This window comes from Diadema antillarum, unplaced genomic scaffold (genome assembly GCF_040938485.1).
Source record: "Diadema antillarum isolate AM-2024a unplaced genomic scaffold, OU_Dant_1.0 scf00000053, whole genome shotgun sequence".
NCBI classification, from domain to species: domain Eukaryota; kingdom Metazoa; phylum Echinodermata; class Echinoidea; order Diadematoida; family Diadematidae; genus Diadema; species Diadema antillarum.
This window is the reverse complement of record NW_027270942.1, coordinates 153005-170994: the sequence shown is the minus strand read 5'-3', so window position 1 is coordinate 170994 and position 17990 is coordinate 153005. Positions and strand designations below refer to the sequence as shown.

At 36.3% G+C, this 17990-nt stretch overlaps 1 protein-coding gene and 1 non-coding gene across 2 annotated transcripts; one reads left to right on the top strand and one right to left on the bottom strand.

Moving 5' to 3' along the window:
- The first annotated feature begins 226 nt into the window (after nucleotides 1-226).
- On the top strand, nucleotides 227-299 carry Trnar-ccu (transfer RNA arginine (anticodon CCU)). The gene has a single exon. It is a non-coding gene; the product is annotated as a tRNA-Arg (tRNA).
- A 6827-nt stretch (nucleotides 300-7126) lies between these two features.
- On the bottom strand, nucleotides 7127-9530 carry LOC139715662 (EF-hand calcium-binding domain-containing protein 9-like). Its single transcript, XM_071627218.1, has 4 exons — nucleotides 9398-9530; nucleotides 8366-8514; nucleotides 7704-7880; nucleotides 7127-7306 (listed from the first exon to the last, which is right to left on the bottom strand). Exons 1-4 carry the CDS (start codon nucleotides 9528-9530, stop codon nucleotides 7127-7129), a joined length of 639 nt encoding a protein of 212 aa, XP_071483319.1.
- Nucleotides 9531-17990: the final 8460 nt, after the last annotated feature.

Sequence of the window (17990 nt, the reverse complement as noted above, 5' to 3'; positions counted from 1 at the left end):
ATTATGTTTTGTTATTAAATAAGATCCACCTGGATAACATGTCAATGCTTGTAAACATGTATTATATACAAAAAGTTGTTCCTTTTTTGTTTTTAACTTTAAATATTATTATTACAAATCAATTTGTACAATACAATGTATCATAAATTGACAAAAATGCTACAAATGAGACTAAATACAAAGTGTATAGAGTATATATATGAATTAACCACCTCAAGCGCCAACAGCCTCCGTGGCCTAATGGATAAGGCATCGGTCTCCTAAACCGGGGATTGTGGGTTCGAGTCCCACCGGAGGTGGAAGAATGGGATTTTTTTCCTTTTTTTTTTCTTTTAATATTCTATTTATTTTAATGTCAATAATAGTCTTTGATTTTATAAAATATTTTATATAAAGTATAAGATGCACCGTTCCGTTATGTACAAGCATGTACTGTATTACACGCGGATTGATCAAGCAATACCGTGACAAGCATCGGACCATCACCCTTCTCCCCACCATCTTGGTTTATAATCAATTCCATTATCATCGATACAATAATATGAGGATTTCCAACATGACAACAAAGAAGAAAATAAAATACAATATACATACATACATATATACATATATATGCATATAGACATTGATAAATGAATACATAAATATCAAAGGGATTGTACAGTACTGGTTGAGGTGAGGATTCAGGTTTATAACATTCCTAAAAGAGATAATGAAAAACCTCTTATGAAATATGGAAGAGCATGTAATTTTAAAAAGGATTCAACGTTTATTTGATGAAAATTGGTTTTCAAATGTCTGACATATCCAATAAAGTGATAATAATAAAAAGCGACAGGCCACGCCTCTTATTAGGATCTCTTTGTTCACCTTGTTTTTTTTTTGATATCTCAGTCATTTCAAAACCTATTTTCGTCAAATAAACTTTTAATTCCCCTTAATAATAATAATAGTGAGACTCTTATAAAGCGCTCATTTCTACCTAAAAAAAAGATACTCAAGGCGCTATAGAACAGAGTACATATTGTGTCACGTTACAACAGTATTACAGAAAATAATAAGACAATAAACCAACAAACAATAGGCCTATCAAATACGTACACGTACGATACATACAGATATACAATTATTTGTCAATTTAAATTGAAAATATAGGTCTTGAGATTCTTTTTGAAACCATCAATGGAAGATGCTTCTCTAAGAGATTTTGGTATGCCATTCCATATAGTTTTGGGCCCATATATGAAAAAGCCCGATCCCCCCAATTATGCTTGATTCGAGGTACCTGTGATTTTAGCGAGTTTGATGAACGGAGATTACGTGGTGGTTGGTGAAGATGAAGAGTATTTTGAAAGTAGACAGGGGCAAATTTGTGCAATGTACAGTAAACAAGAAGAAGAATCTTGAAGTTAATAAATTTTTCACAGGAAGCCAGTGTAGGGACCAAAGTAGGCCTATTGGGGTAGTATGCACAGTTTTCTTCGTGAAAGTAAGTAATCTAGCAGCACAATTCTGAAGACGTTGTAGTTTACTGAGTTCTTTTTGTGGAAGGCTGCAAAACACAGAATTGCAGAAATCTAGACGAGACGAAATAAGAGCATGCATCAGTTTTTCTGCTGCTGATCTAGTTAAATATCTCCGAATTGAGCCCAGGTTACGCAAATGAAATCTGTCATATGAAATGTGGTCTTTGAATGAGTCAGATTTGCATCATAAACAACACCAAGATTACACACTTTGTTCGAAGGCTTGATATACATTGCCAATTCTAACATAAAATTTATCAGAATTCACCTTAGACAACATCTGTTTGGATCCTAATCAGAATAGATTCTGACTCACTGTCATCAAATTTGAGACCATTTCTTTCCATCCATGCCTTAACATCATCAATACATAATTCTAATCGTTACAGCTTCAGAGAGTTCAGTCCTGGTTGGTGAAAAAGATACAGATATTTGTATATCTTCTGCATAACAGTGATACTGAATGTCGTGTCTTTCAAAAATGTGTCTAATCCTTAAAAGATATAGGGCCCTAGTGAGAATAGAAGTGGTCCACCTACAGACCCTTGCGGGACATCGTAAGTAAGTGCAGCCGGATCAGAGTTACTGTCATTGATCTTAACATATTGTGAACGGCTGGTAAGGTAAGATTGAAACCACTCTAATGCAAGTCCTGTAACAGATCTGAGAGTCTGGGTGAGAATGGAATGGTCGACAGTATCAAAAGCTGCCGACATATCAAGTTAAACAACTTGCAGTGATATTCCCAGCATCCATCTGTCTCAAACATTGATCAGTTACAGGGGCGGATCCAGGAATTCCTTAAAGAGGGGGCGCGTTTACAAAATTAAAGGGGGGGGGGGCGCACGCACCCCTCCACCCCATTTTTTCTGTTTATTTCTTTTGTTTCAACAACAACAACAACAACAACAACAACAAAAAATGGGGGGGGGGGGCGTGCGCCGGTTGCGGTCCTCCCTGGATCCGCCACTGAGTTAGGTCAGTAAGTAATGTCTCTATACACTATGATCAGGGCGATACGCTGATTGGTGGCTATCAAGAAAATCATTCTCCTGCAAGTAGTCTCGTAGGTAAAGGAAACACGTTCCATAACTTTGCTAACAATAGGGCAGGTTTGAAATTGGTCTATAATTGTTTAACATGTTCTTATCTAAATGAGGTCTTTTGAGGGTTGGAAATATCACCGCTGATTTCAATTCATTTGGTACAACACCTGCTGCAAAACTGCCATTTATTATGCTCGTAATGGGAGGGGCAGTCACTGATACACATTTTTTTATCAGATCCGTACAAAAAGGGTCTAATTCACATGACTTATTTGGAGACTTCATAATCATATTCTTAACCTCAGTTACAGAGGTTGGATTTAGTGAGTCTAATTTTGAAGTAGTTGCAGCCTCACTTTTAACCACGCGGACACATGGTATAAGGATATTCGCTATCTTATCTAAGAAAAACCGATTAAACTGGCTAGCCAATTCTTTGTCAGAATCATGCTCAGGTAGAGGGGATTTCTGTTTTCTGCCAAGAAGCTTGTTTACAACCTGGAAGAGGTTCTTTGTGTCTTTTCCACAGTCATTAACTTCGGTTTAGAATGATATTCAGTTTTCGCTTTCCTGAGTAGTGAACGGACATACAGACGTTGTTTACAATACAACTGCCTATCAGTCTTTAACAACGATTTCCTCCACTTTCTTTCTAATTGTCTTCGACGCAGATTCGCACTAGCAATTTCTTCATTGTACGATTGAATTAGAATTGCATGCTCTTTGACATTTCACAGAGTGGTTTCTCAACATCACGCACAACGTTCAAGATAAATATCTATAAAAAAAATAAGAGAAAGGGAGGGAGGGGAAACATCATCCATTTGGCTCCGGCCGATATGTAACCCAGTCGCTCACCACACGTCTAGAACATTATCCACTTACCTTAGGTGCCTGACCCCTCCACCATTGTCCACAAAATAATGCACCCACACCCACATGCATCACACACCGATAAAAATTTTGCACGTCACTTCTTCTGAAGTTATGTTTAACATAACCAACCTCTGTAACTGAGGTTAAGAATATGATTATGAAGTCTCCAAATAAGTCATGTAATAATAATAATAATAATAATAATAGTGGCTACTTGTATAGCGCACAGGTCCACTTTTCAGTGCTCATGGCGCTTCAAAAATGAAAAGATATCATATATTTACATGCATATACATATTCAAACATTTCAACAAATAAGAAAATGGTAAACAAAAACAAATATATACCAAATAAAGAATACAACATATACCAATTAAAAATACAATATTGATCCAATATTAATATTTATTGTTTGGTGGTGGCACATCCACCACTTGTTCATTTTTTTTCACACACACACACGCACACACACATACACACATACACACACACATACACACACACACACCCACAAACACACACATACATCGTATAGTATGACGGTGCAGGTGTGCAGCTAAGTTATGCGTTTTTTAATGACACACATACAATTGTATTTGAAAATTTTTACCAACTCACATCCACACACACACATATATATACACATCCACACATTAACATACACATTTATATGAATACATACACACACACACACACACACACACACACATTTTGTGCTATAATCTGTTTCCTGTATTACATTATTTTAGATTTTGTGATGAAATATTGTTAATTTATTATATATTGTATTTGTTACTGGAACATAATATGCAGAAAAGGAAAGAAGAAAAAAGAATTAAGAGAACTTTTAAACAAAATACAAATATGATAACACTATTGAGCATTTGTAACATGTCACACTGCCTGTTATATTTTAGTATGTTGTACGAATGCCTTTGCCGCGCAGCAAATTCTCTTTGAGATAATTTGCTGTCTCCTATCCTTGCCCAGGCTTTTGGGTGCTGGAGCGCTCTTTCACGTTGATTAGGTGATAGTTTTGGTGTATGTGTGTGTGTATGTGTAAGTTTATATGGGTGTAACTCGCGGATGTGGGGTATGTGTGTGTGTGTGTGTGTGTGTGCGTGCGTGTGTGTGTGTGTGTGGGTGTGTGTGTGTGGGTGTGTGTGAATGTGTACTCTGTGAGAGCGGGTGGAGGGGGTAGTGGTGGTGTGTAGAACATTGTGTTAAAGCCTCAACTGGAGGAGTGCTCCGGCATATGGAAGTGCCTGGGTGGGGCGATGGGACGACAAGGAAAAAAAAAGAAAAAAAATTGCATACTCTTCATACGCTTATTCTTCTCCTGTCCTCTTAACCTTTCTCTTCCCTCTGCATTGTAATTTCAATGCGATATTTTTATTTTTTTTATCAAATGTATGTATTTTATGTATATGTATGGTATAAAACTCATGTTAAGTTATTTCCATTATCTATATTCCTTCATTTATGCACCTTTATCTTTATGTATGTCCGAAAACAAATTTTATGTATATTTTATACATGACAACAAATCATCTTGAATCTTGAATCTTGAATCTTGTTTTGTATTTTCAAGTAAGTCTACTATGTAAAACCGGAGAATGACCATTGAGAAACCATGCTGGATCTATAGACGCACTTTAGTGTAATATTGCTTCATAATTATTGTACATGTATACTGCATGAGCATATAACACAGTGGCATGGTAAGGAATATCGGCAAAATTCAGCCAAAACAAATGCCCACAGTTTCTGAATGAGGGAAATATGCCTATTGTGCACCTATAGCATATTTCTAATAGTCATGTACAGTGTATTGTCCTTTCTCATTTTGAACCCTTTGCTAAATTACAACTTCATTGAACTTCATTGTTTATTGTTTGAATGGTGTTGATGAAGGAATCACTATTAAAGACTCGGGCATAAATCTTTAATTTGTACGCGTTACCTAAAAGTTTCGGAACTTTTCAATGTAAAATATCAAGATTTTTGTTTCTTGTGTCAACTATGGATTAATATTAAGCAAAAATCACAAGTTTGCTCCCCTAACCACGCTCATGAAAACTGAATACATCGGGCACGGCCTGTATCACTTTGATCACATTTACTTGTACTCGGCAAACTTGGTTGTCTTTCTCGTCAGCTAATCGAGTACGCATCAATGATAATGCTTGCCACAAGTGGTCTTGATTGTTGTTCAATTCCATGAAACTCCTTTATATTTATTCGCTCTGCACAATCAGTATACACCTATTAAATATATATGTATCATTATAGTATACCGTTTATTTTCTTGTACGGTGACATTTTGTTTTGACCCAGACATTATATACGTATAGGCCTACTTTCAAAATCAATATTGTATACCCAGGCCATTAAAACATAAAAGTTGCGCGGAACAGTGATGATGTCCATATCGGTGTCATTATCTTCGGTGTCGAAGTTATTGATTTACGACAAACTGACATCTAAAATTTGTGAAATACGACGATCCTAATGTCATCTGACATGGCGTATCGATGGGACATGAGAAGGTCTTCTTGTAGAAATACCGGGCGATGCCGGATGGAAAGTTTATTTTGCAGAACATCACTTACGTGTAACTGTTGTCTACACTAGGACAAAACTATAGGCCTACATTGCGGCACCCGTGTTTTTACTTACTTTAGGACTTACTGACTTTCAATCAAAACCACACAGGACTCAATCACATTTAGCCCCCAGAGGTCTCCTTATACATGTAACAGGGAATCATGTAAAAAGTAGTACATGAGTATTGTAGTGACAGGAAATTTAAGGTAAATCACATTGCATGTTAAAACAATTATCGGAACACGTTAAAACATCGGATATGCGATACGAAGCATAGTAAGCAGACGTTGTAAAATGACATTAGACATGTTAGAAATGATAAGAAAAGACCAAAAGAAAAAAAATCACGTTACGCCATGTAGGAAGACATGCCAAGAACACACAAGGGAACATGATTACAGCAGGAAATTAACCGAATCAGAACCAGGGACACACAGTAATAAACTCGAACAATGGAAGTAAGCTTCTAATAATTTATGGCTATTTTGGAGGAGATGCATTTTGTTCACTCGGGTTGTGCGATGTGTATGATGACAAGAACTACGGTTATGACTCATACAAGAAAATCTAACACATACAAAAGTATATACATTGTATATACCTATATTTTATATCTACATCTCGTGTAACTGTGTGTGTAAATGCGTGTGTGTGTGTGTGTGTATTGTCTATAATTACCTATAGAGTAATCTCTTCAGATTAAGCACTCTTCTATATAGAAGGACCACACCTCCGCTAACCCAGCGCCCCAGTTAGTACGCACACTAACTTGTGGCAAGAGGAACATTAAAATGGGTTAGTGTTTCCAAGGATGTTCAAAACAATCTAATCAAATGCCATCTCAGAAGACCGACGTTTCACATACATATTCATTGTCACAACTTTCTTTCAACATTCAGTCGACTCGATGTGTTTTACTCTGATGCAACTGTTTCAGAGCATTTGCAGTGTTTTGTTTGTTTATCTTGTTTGTTTGTTTGTTTGTTTTTGTGGTTTCTTTTTGTTCTTTGTCTATCCCATAGAGTTCCAATGAATCTCTCAATCAGAGCTTTGGCATTACGCGTCTCTGGATCACAGAATTGTGCAAGCTCCAAGCCAGTCCCACGTTCCGCCTCCGTGGAGCCGGCGGAGTCTCTTCGCCTCCCGGCGTCTCCTCTGCCTCTCAAGCTGTTCTCGTTTCTTTCGATCAATCTCATTCTGCCGATCGATGCAAGCCATAGCGAACATCTTAAACTCCTTGTAATCCAGCTCCTGGATGGAGAGTTAGAAAATAATTACAACTCTTCGTTGAAAATGTAGTATTTTCGTATAATTCAACTTAATTTCTGCATCTCTTGTTATATATATCTTTTCATGTCTGTATTTCATAACAGTTGTATAGTAGATGTATACATATCAGCGCTTTGACACTGCACCAGTTTTTTTGTTTGTTTTTTTTTTTATCCCGCCCTTCTTATATTGGATTGCGACTATCTGGATCTCCCGAAAGGATTATGTTAAAAGAAATAAATTCGTGTCATATGAACTAATACATAGAGTGGCAGAATAGGCCTATATACATATAATAAAATACTCTAATGAGCATAATCTTGCAAAATACTAGTAACTTAAGGCATAATAGTCTTTTCAAAAAATAAAAAATAAACACCTGATCTCCAGAGATGTCAAAATCATTGAAAATCTGTTTGACGGCATCACCGTAGAAGTTAAAAAGAAATCCAAAGGCCGAAAACTCTTGGGCCGAGATGCTTTGAGATCCGTCCTCATCAAGGAGTTCGAAGACGGTGCGTGAATGGCGGTAGATGAACTGTTTTTCGTCCTTGTCCTGCGTAGAGAAACGGGCCAGTGATGAGGTGGTCAAGCATGAAAATAAGCCAGTTCGGTGTTCCACTTTGCGCATGAGCAGGCAAAAAAAAAAATTGTGATGACAGGGCGAGTTGGTTTTTAAATTTACTGAGATGTAATGCATCTATGTCATCTTTTTTCAAGTAATCTTTATAAATGGTACTTGCCTGCTCAATCACCTGACAGCAAAAGCGGTATTTCGCAATATCAGTAGTGTTGTTTATAGAAGATATTGTTGTAAATACATTCAAAGCAAAAATAATGCAATGAATGCTTTCTCAAGTGTAAATTGACCGACCATTATGGTCACCTGGTGTATACAAGTTCATCCTTTGTTTGAACATCATGTTCAATGAATACAGCTGTAGTAACGTCGGGCGGGCAAGCTTTATATGCGAATCCTACCATGTGTCACTTTGAAAACGATGTTTTATTGTTATGTTTCACCATTTTCATTTATTATACCTTCAGTGAGATCAAGATGCAGACGAGGAGGTAGAACTCATCGAAGTCGATTTGACCAGAGCCGTCGATGTCGAGCATGTCGAAGACACTGTAGATCTGGTTCCGCTTCAGATCCGTCATTGAGCTGAGGACCTGGTAGAACTGGATATCTGTGAGTATAATGACGAGAAAACACTAAGGTTGAAAACACTCATAGGTTTCAAGCACAAACGAAGAATATATAAACGAAGCTAAAAATGTTATTCAAAACGTCTCATAGGCCCATCTTCCGCCATAACTTTCACTATTGCATACCCTCCTCCATCCCATTAAGAATTTCAAATGTTAATGAAAATTTAACCGTAATCGGCGCAATGACGGATCTTAAGCGAAACTAATTTTATCTACTTGTGTTGTATTGACTTTGATGAGTTCTACCTCCTCGTCTGCCTCTTGAAAATATACGTCTGTATACCAAATTCTGCACCGTTTTGTTCATTCATTTTGGTCTAGCTTTCCCCTCGATCTATAACACAAAGGATTTACTAAGTAGTTGAATTAAGGACAAAAGGATGATTACCAAATGCGTCAACCTTATCAAAACAAGCACTAGTCTAATGCTAGATGTCTCGGTCCATCGATTTGAAGTTCGCAAACATTCAAACATCCATTCTCCAATTGATGCCAAAATGGGTTTGCTATTAAATGTTACAGTATAGAAGTCTAATGAAAGTTTGTTATATTGATATGATCATTAATATAGCTGAAGTAATTAACTGAAACTGAAACCCGGAAATAGCATCAGAAATATTGTTTGCCCCCCCCCCCCTTTTAAGGAATTCCTGGATCCCCCCATTCGATTACATTGATACTAAAAGATTTTGATTGTACAAAGTAGAACACACTGTAGAATATGTATATAGGCCCATAATGTATAGACTGTGTTCTAGATATATTTCCAGAACTATACTTATATTTTCCTCGGTCACTTAAATAGAGCTCACAACACTCAACTAAAGAGTCAACTTCACACTTAGTTAGGACTCTACTTACCATTGATCGATTTTTCCTCATGAACGTCTATCAGATCGAAATATTCCTTAAGGGTCTTAACATTTTTACCGGTCAGCATGCTGTAAGTTTTGTCCAGATGAAGATGTTGCAAAATGCAAGGCTTTATCTTCATGTTTCCCGCAAAATTCACTCAAAAAGCATGAAGAATCACAAAAAATATGGACAGTGGCAACGTGCTGGTTATCTTTTACCAGTATGAATCCCTTGACGTTTACACCATTTGCGTGCACTGCAAGTGATACGTAAAGTAGGCATACGTGAAGTCATAGCACGCGCATGCAGCTGAACATGCGCAAAAATAAATGCGCGCACTATACCATATGCGGGGAATCAGTTTTTGCATGCTAGCTCCATATCTTATTATTTGGACGATATCCTTCAGGGGTATAATCCAATATCTTCTTCATGTTCTTCTTTTTTTTTTGTCTGATTGTGAATATCATGTCATCATTCTCAGTGATTATCCTAAATTGTTATTGCGATTATCTTTTACCAGTATAAATACCTTGACAAATCGGAAGGATTTGTACAGAATACATGAAATCATTGTCTATTCCCAATACCCTATAAGGGTTGTCAGGAATCATAATAAAGCTGCCAAAGTTTAACTGTCAAAGTGGAACTGACAATATTGTCTATATACGCAAATACTCGAAGCATCCACAAAATGTATAATTTCTTATGGAAAGAACGCAACCTCTACTTATTACTGACATGTTAAGGGCGATATCATTTCCCCTGCTCAGAAACAAGTCGAGGGAATGACTTGTGTACTTTCCCCCTTTGAGAAAAAAAAAATTGTTTGTATAAATCTCTTTATTTGCTTTCATTTAGATATCATTGCCTTTACAGTTACTAGAGAGTGTCATCGCCAAACTATTCTCACCCATGATGCGGTTACTGAAACTTTAAATCTTTGCGTTTGTTACTTTAAAACTTTGTAACTTTTGGAGGAACTTTCCTGAAACTTTACTGATGAGTTCTACTATTGCTGCATTCACTTAATAAACACACATTTGGGTAAACTCGTTCTTCATTACAGCTCCTGTCTTCATACCGTGTCTTAACATGTTATAAAACAGATACATGATAATGCTGGTTTTCGGGGCATTGTTAACATCATTGCCCCAATTAAGGATATAACCACCTTGTTATGTTTGAATAAAACGTCCACAACAGTAGGCCTATGGGCCCTACTGTTTTCTATACAGAACCAAAATCGCACTAGCCATGCAGTTCGCACATAACGTTTCAGGAAAGTCCCTCCAGAGGCACCTCATTGGACAATAAATATACTAGTAAGCTCATTGTGCACATTTTTGGAAATAATATTCTTTTTTTTTTCTGATTCCACTGACCATCGCAGGCTCATCTGAGCCCCATGTTTGGCGATGAGTTCCGACAAAGTCTGACCCGATGATCCCCAGAGACTCGTGTGCACCAACACTGAGTGCTCAGAGAAGACTCATACATGTATTAACCTACATGTCTCATGCCTGTCCAATCGACGGAAAATCAACAGACTGTCTCAAGACGTCGGCTGGACACGTCCGATAGTCGCACAACACCAGTCTACCATACATCGGACTGACTCGACACTTATCGGACTGACTTGACACTTATCTGACACTGACTGGACTTGCGACTGAAAATGGCGTCCGAGCTTGTAGTTATTTTGTGAGGCGACTTTGCCTCACGGCGATCTGTGGAACGGGGTTATCCAAGGACAAATCTAGCTTTTTCGCATTATTATTATTATTATTTTTTTTTTTTTTGGTCTTTGCTCCCACTTCCTACCCCCCCCCCCCACCAATCGGCTGACCCCCCCAAAAGAATAAAATAAAAAAAGAACTTCAATTTTTTTTTTGTTGCCATTATTCTCCCCAAATCCGCTAACGAGCAAACAGAAATAACAAACAAACAAACAAACAAACAGAACCCAGACAAACAAAAACGAAAGAGTCGGTGGTTAGGCGGTTAAACTGCCATACCCCGTCTCCCTGTAGAACAGCCAGTCTTGTCTGTGGAACGGGGATATAAGATACTTAGTATATAGCAACTTCACCCGTTTAAATTAGTACAATTGGCGCATATTAAAGGGATGGTACAGTATTGGTGGAGCTCAGAATTGGGCTTTTAAGTTTTTGCGAGATACCAAGACAACATGCACGAAATAGTACAGAGCATACCATTCTAAGAGGAATTCAAAGTTTATTTGATGAAAATCGGGTTTGGAATGACTGAAACATCCAAAAACAAAGTAAAACAAAGCGATCTTAATAAAGTGTGGGTCCCACACTTTAGAATCGCTTTGTTTGGATATCTCAGCCATTTGAAAACCAATTTTGATCAAATAAGCGTTAAATTCTTCTTAAAATTACATGCTCTTCCATATTTCTTAAGAGGTTTCTCATTATCTCATTTATGAATGTTATAAACCTGACTCCTTCCCTCAACCAGTACTGTACAGTCCCTTTAGCTGCGATCTAACAATCAGATCAAGTTGCCTCTCAGTTGTAAAGGAGAAGCTTTCATTTCACATCGCATGTATTGTTTATACAGGGTATAACAAAGTAACAAACTATAAGCACTATATACAATTAAGGGGGGTCATCCCAGTAGACCGACACCCACGAGTCGTACAGCCCACGAGTTCGACATTGAAAACAGGTCCATGAGTCATACAGTTCACGAGTCATGTTACAGCCCATGAGTTCGACACTAGGCAAATAAAGCCCATGAGACCGACACTAAGTGAAAACAGCCCACGAGTTCGACAGATACAACACGGAGCGGAATGTGTCGGTCTCGTGGGCCTTGTTGCCTTAGTATCGAACTGAGAGGCTGTAAGACTCGTGAGCTGTATATCTCATGGGCTGTAGATGACTTGTGAGCTGTATGACTCTTTGGCTGTATGACTCGTGGGTGTCGGTCTCGTGACGTGCACCCGAATTAAGGATCACCTGAATCATTATAACACAGATTCTTATCTCAATGAATTTAATTTCTTTCTTCTTTTTTTTTTTTTGCTCATGCGCAAAGTCGAACTACAAAATGGTATGATGTTGAAAAGACGCAAGACAATGTCAAGAGGCAGACTACGAGTACATTGTCATCCCATACAATATTGCGAACAAAGACAGACTAAGTCTCAACACGGGGTAATAATTATCACCGGATGCACGTCATCAGCTCGACACCCACGAATCATACAGCCTACTATATAATCCTACACAACCCACGAGTCATACTGCCCACGAGCTATAGACATCAAGTGAACAAAACCCATGGATCAGCTAGATGTGTACCCACGGGCTATATAGTCTACCAGTTCGAAACTCTACAAATAAGGCCCATAATCTCGACACTATATAAGGGAAAAAAAACCAACGAGACCGACATTATAAGCAGTGTCGAGCTCATGACCTTATCTGCCCAGTGTCAAGCTCGTGATGACGTCATATCACTATAGGCACTGTCAAAACAGTTACAGGGTATAATATGCATGTTCACCGATATTCCGACATAAGTGGTTACGTTCTGTTATAAATAAAATTTTTCCTTGGGCAACACGGAAAATGATATGAGAATATAACACACCGGCTGGAGGTGATTTATTCTGGAAATCTCAACTATCTGAGATTATAGTTAGTTTGAGATTATACTTAAGCATATCTTGTTCAGAGTGGTCCTGTTGTTATACAGCATCTGTTTAGATGAGAAAAATGATCGTTTTTTATCCATAATCCCCTTCTACTTTACCATTGCCTGATAAGAACAACCAAATTATTCATTGTTTGCCGTATACAATCAGCTAATCCTCCTTAAGAAAAAAAAAATCGAACAACACCAAACAAAACTAAATAAAGCAGATAGTATAGAATAAGTATTATAGGCAAATAATGCGTACGATCAGGAATAGAGCCTAGTAATTTGTGGTCATAAAATGGCAGCAACTTTAGAGTCATGCGAAATTCCATTTTTTTTTTTGGGGGGGGGGGTCGATGATATAGATGATATATAGATAATTTATTTCTCAAAGATGCAAAACCCATGCTTGCTGCATAATTACGTGATTCCGTCATACGGAATTTTCATCGATGAATGATGCAAACCGAACCGACTTTCATCGACTACTCTCAATGATTGACTCTACATGATAAGCCAATCACACACGCCTTTCTCTCTTCCGTCAACTGAACCAGGGTATTGATGTGGCCTTTGTACAGATTATCCATGTTTACTGTCACTAGTCTGTGTACATGCATCTTGGTATATTTGAAGAGTTTGCTTCCAAAAGGCGCTTAATTCATCGTTTTCAGTGGATTTAGCGCCTTTTGGTTGAAAGCTCTTTATTGTATATCAAATAATGGTGATATGATTTGTTTTAAAGATACTTTCCTTATATATAGTATCGGCCCAGTGTTTGTTTGTTTGTTTGTTTTTTATTTATTTATTTATTTTCTTTTTGCTGTTTTACGAAAGTATATCTTTAGAATATAATTTAGCGGGTTTTATTTATTTATTTTTGATATGTACAATGATGAAGGATGGTGTGTAATATTCATACTTCTGCTTTTTTTGGTAAAACATGTGGTAATATTTTTGTGCAATATATTCGTATTCAGTTCTGATTTCTTTATCATTGTGGCTGTTATGTATGACAGCGCAATGTGTTCTATCTAATTGGGAGGTATTCATATGCTATTGCAGTGTACTTTAGCCTTCAGGCTACGAGTTTCCATGCCTTTACCAAATAAACCGTTGTAATGATGGTAATAACAATAATAAAAATTCCACTTTCAACGTATGATAATTATACCTGCCCGTTTTCCAGGCAATTGGCTCTTCAATTTACATGTATTTGCTTATTTAGTGACAGCCCTCAGCACTTCAATCAGACCAATCACATGCCGATAAATTCTACAATTACTTAGTCAGATCACCATTTATTCTTCTATTCTGAGTCTGAACAGCTTTAAATCAATATATACGATAGTATCTTCAAATTCTATTACCATGCAGTCTGGTCACGTACACCTCGATAATTACATTTGCATGTACCAATAAATATCTCTTATTGTTTTCGATGAACTGGAAAAGAAAACTGTACTTCATGAAATAATACACAATATTGTGCTCTATGCAGAAAGCTCTAAATGAATATGAATTTGTGTTTGAAATTGAATATGAATATTTGCAAGTACTCAGTTGTGGAGTTTCATGTTCAGTTCAGTTCAGTTCAGTTCAGTTTTTATTTCTGCATTTCAAAATCAATACAAATCAACAAATCAACAAGATACTTACATAGTCATTTACACAGCTAATATTCGTAACGTTTGGATCTTACATACATTTTCTTTTTTTTTCAAGAACGAATATCATATATGAAAGGAAGCAATAGGAAATGATAAAGATGAAATGCAGGGGACCATCATCATAAGCTAAGCTTGACGAGGATGATGGCCCCAGGTAAAGAGATACATAAAGAAAATCTTGCCACTCACTGAGTGGGGGGTAATTGTGCAATGGGCTCAACGAAGAGATACATAAAGAAAATCTTGCCACTCACTGAGTGGGAAGTAATTGTGCGAAGGGCGTGCGGTGCAGTGCGGTGTGCATTGTGTTGGGATGAATCTTGGTTTGTACGTTGAGTGTTATTTTGTGTATCAGTGTGATGAGGTGAATGTTACTTCAGTTATGGCCGTGAACTCATTGTTTAGGGTGTTTGTTGACCAGGTGGTATGAATATTTATGTGTCAGAAGTATACTGGATTATGAGGGTGTTTTTTAGTTCTCGTTTGAAAATGTTCAACGACGTACGTTGTTTTAAATTAGGGGGTAAAGAATTCCAAATATCTGGTCCATTGTGCTTTAATGATTTTTGAGCTAAAATGATTCTGGGGTTTTCGAGATGGTAATCGGACGACTGACGTGTTGGATATGAATGAACGGTGAAATTTGGAGTGAAGAAGCCATCAAAAATTTTTGGAAGACAATTAAATGTATATTTATACATAAAAACAGCAGTTTGAAAGGTGTGAAGATCCTCAATTTTCAATGTTTTTAGTTGACGAAATAGGGGATTGGATGGGGATAAGTAACGGGAATTGGTAATCAAACGTACAGCACGTTTTTGGAGAGTAAAAATTGGATTAATTTTAGTTGAGCCACAGTTTCCCCAAGCGATATTGCAGTATGTGATATGTGGTAAGATCAATGCATTGTATAGAATAGTCAGGGAATTTTGAGAAATGAAGTTTTTCAGTCGATATAAAATTCCTACAGTTCTTGAGACAGACGTGTGGATATTATGAATGTGATCGTTCCAAGTTAAACTCGAGTCAATTGTGATTCCTAAGAATTTAGTAAATCTTACTTCAGTTAAAGATAATCCATCAATATTGATATTATAACTGCTGTTAATGTTCTGTGAAGCAGTAGGTTTGAAACGTATAAAATTTGTTTTAGAGACATTAAAGGGACCGTACAGTACTGGTTGAGGTGGGGATTCATGTTTTGAACATTCTTAAGTGAGATAATGAGAAACCTCTTATGAAATATGAAAGAGCATGTAATTTTAAGAAGGATTCAACGTTTATTTGATGAAAATTGGTTTTCAAATGGCTGAGATATCCAAAAAAGTGATGATAATAAAAGGCGACAGGCCCCAACTTTATTAGGATCTCTTTGTTTCACCTTGTTTTTGGATATCTCAGCCATTTCAAAACCGATTTTCATCACATAAACATTTGATACCCCTTAGAATTGCATGCTCTTTGACATCTCATAGAGTGGTTTCTGAATATCTCGCAAAACGTTAAAAGCTAAATCCTCACCTCGACCAGAACTGTACACACCCTTTAAGGGATAATTTATTACATATAAACCATCGGGAGACTTTGTCTATTTCCGTGTTCAGAGTATTAAACAGTGTTTCAAGGTTCTCATGAGAGTAAAAAATATTAGTATCATCCGCAAAAAGTATAAATTTAAGAGTTTTTGATGTATTTATTATATCATTAATATATACAAGGAACAGTAGGGGGCCAAGAATTGATCCCTGGGGAACACCACATACAATATTAGAATTCGGAGATTTAGATGACTTAAATAGTACATATTGCTTTCTGTTGGATAAATAATCAATAATCCAAGAAAGTGCTAAACCACGAATACCATATCTTTTTAATTTGTAAATTAATATATCATGATCTATGGTATCAAAAGCCTTTGATAAATCCATGAAAATTCCTATAAAATGTTTTTTATTTGCAAAAGATTCAGTAATCTTATCTAACAATTGAATTATAGCTAAATCGGTGGAATGGCCCTTTCTAAATCCAAACTGATTAGGTATAAGTAGGTCATTTACATGAAGAAAAATGTACAGGCGTTTATGAATAATTTTTTCCAGAATTTTAGAAATACTAGGTAATAACGATATTGGTCTATAATTTGTTAAAAGAGAAGGGTCGTCTTTTCTTTTGAAAATTGGAACTACTTTCGCAATTTTTAATGAGTTTGGGCATATTCCAGAAGACAGTGAAAGATTGAAAATGTAAGATAAAGGTGTGGTTATTTGTTTGATGATTTTCTTCAGTATATAAACACTTATTTCATCATGGCCACTAGATCTACTTGGCTTTAATCTGTTAACAATCTCCAGTATTTCTTCCTCATCTGTTGGGGTAAAGAAAAGGGATTTGTCGCAGTTTGGTGGAAGAAATTCAGTAAAGTTTGAATGAACATGTTTGTTTTTTATTTTTGAAGCTAATTGGGGACCAATATTTACGAAGTATGAGTTAAAAGCATCAGATATTTCATCAGGGTTTATGAGTTCTTTGTTGTCATTATAAAAAACGGACGATGTTTCCTTATTATTTTTACCTGTTATTTCATATATAGTTTCCCATAAACCATTTACGTTATCCTTTTGATTATCAAACTTATCAGAATAATACATTTTACGAGAAATACGAATCAAATTACTGAGTATATTTCTATACTTTTTGTAATCTGTAAAATGTTTTGTATTGTGGGTAGTAATCGCCAGTTTATACAATTTATTACGGGTTTTTATTGAATTGATGATTCCCTTTGTAATCCAGGGATGTTTGTTCTTTCTGCGTATTTTTTTCTTAACTAAAGGAATGTTTTTTCGATAATAATATAAAAGTTTATCTAGGAAAATATCATAAGCTTTATCGGCGTTATTTTGAAGATACACTTCTTGCCATTCTTCCTTCACTAAATCAAGATTAAGTAATTCAATATTCTCGTCTGATTCTTTTCTGTACATTATCGGCCTGGGTTTTGAAATACTTTTGACGTTTTCAGAATAACGAAGAATAATGAATATCGGTAAATGATCAGATATATCATAATATAAAATACCATTAATGAATTTATTTACAGAAAAGTTATTAGAAAAAATATTATCCAACAAGGTTTTAGATGTTTGGGATATTCTTGTTGGGTTATCAATATGGGAATGGAAAGCATATGAAAAAAGAATAGTTTTTAATTTTACCGCTAAAGTATCTATTTTCGTCATATCAATATTATAGTC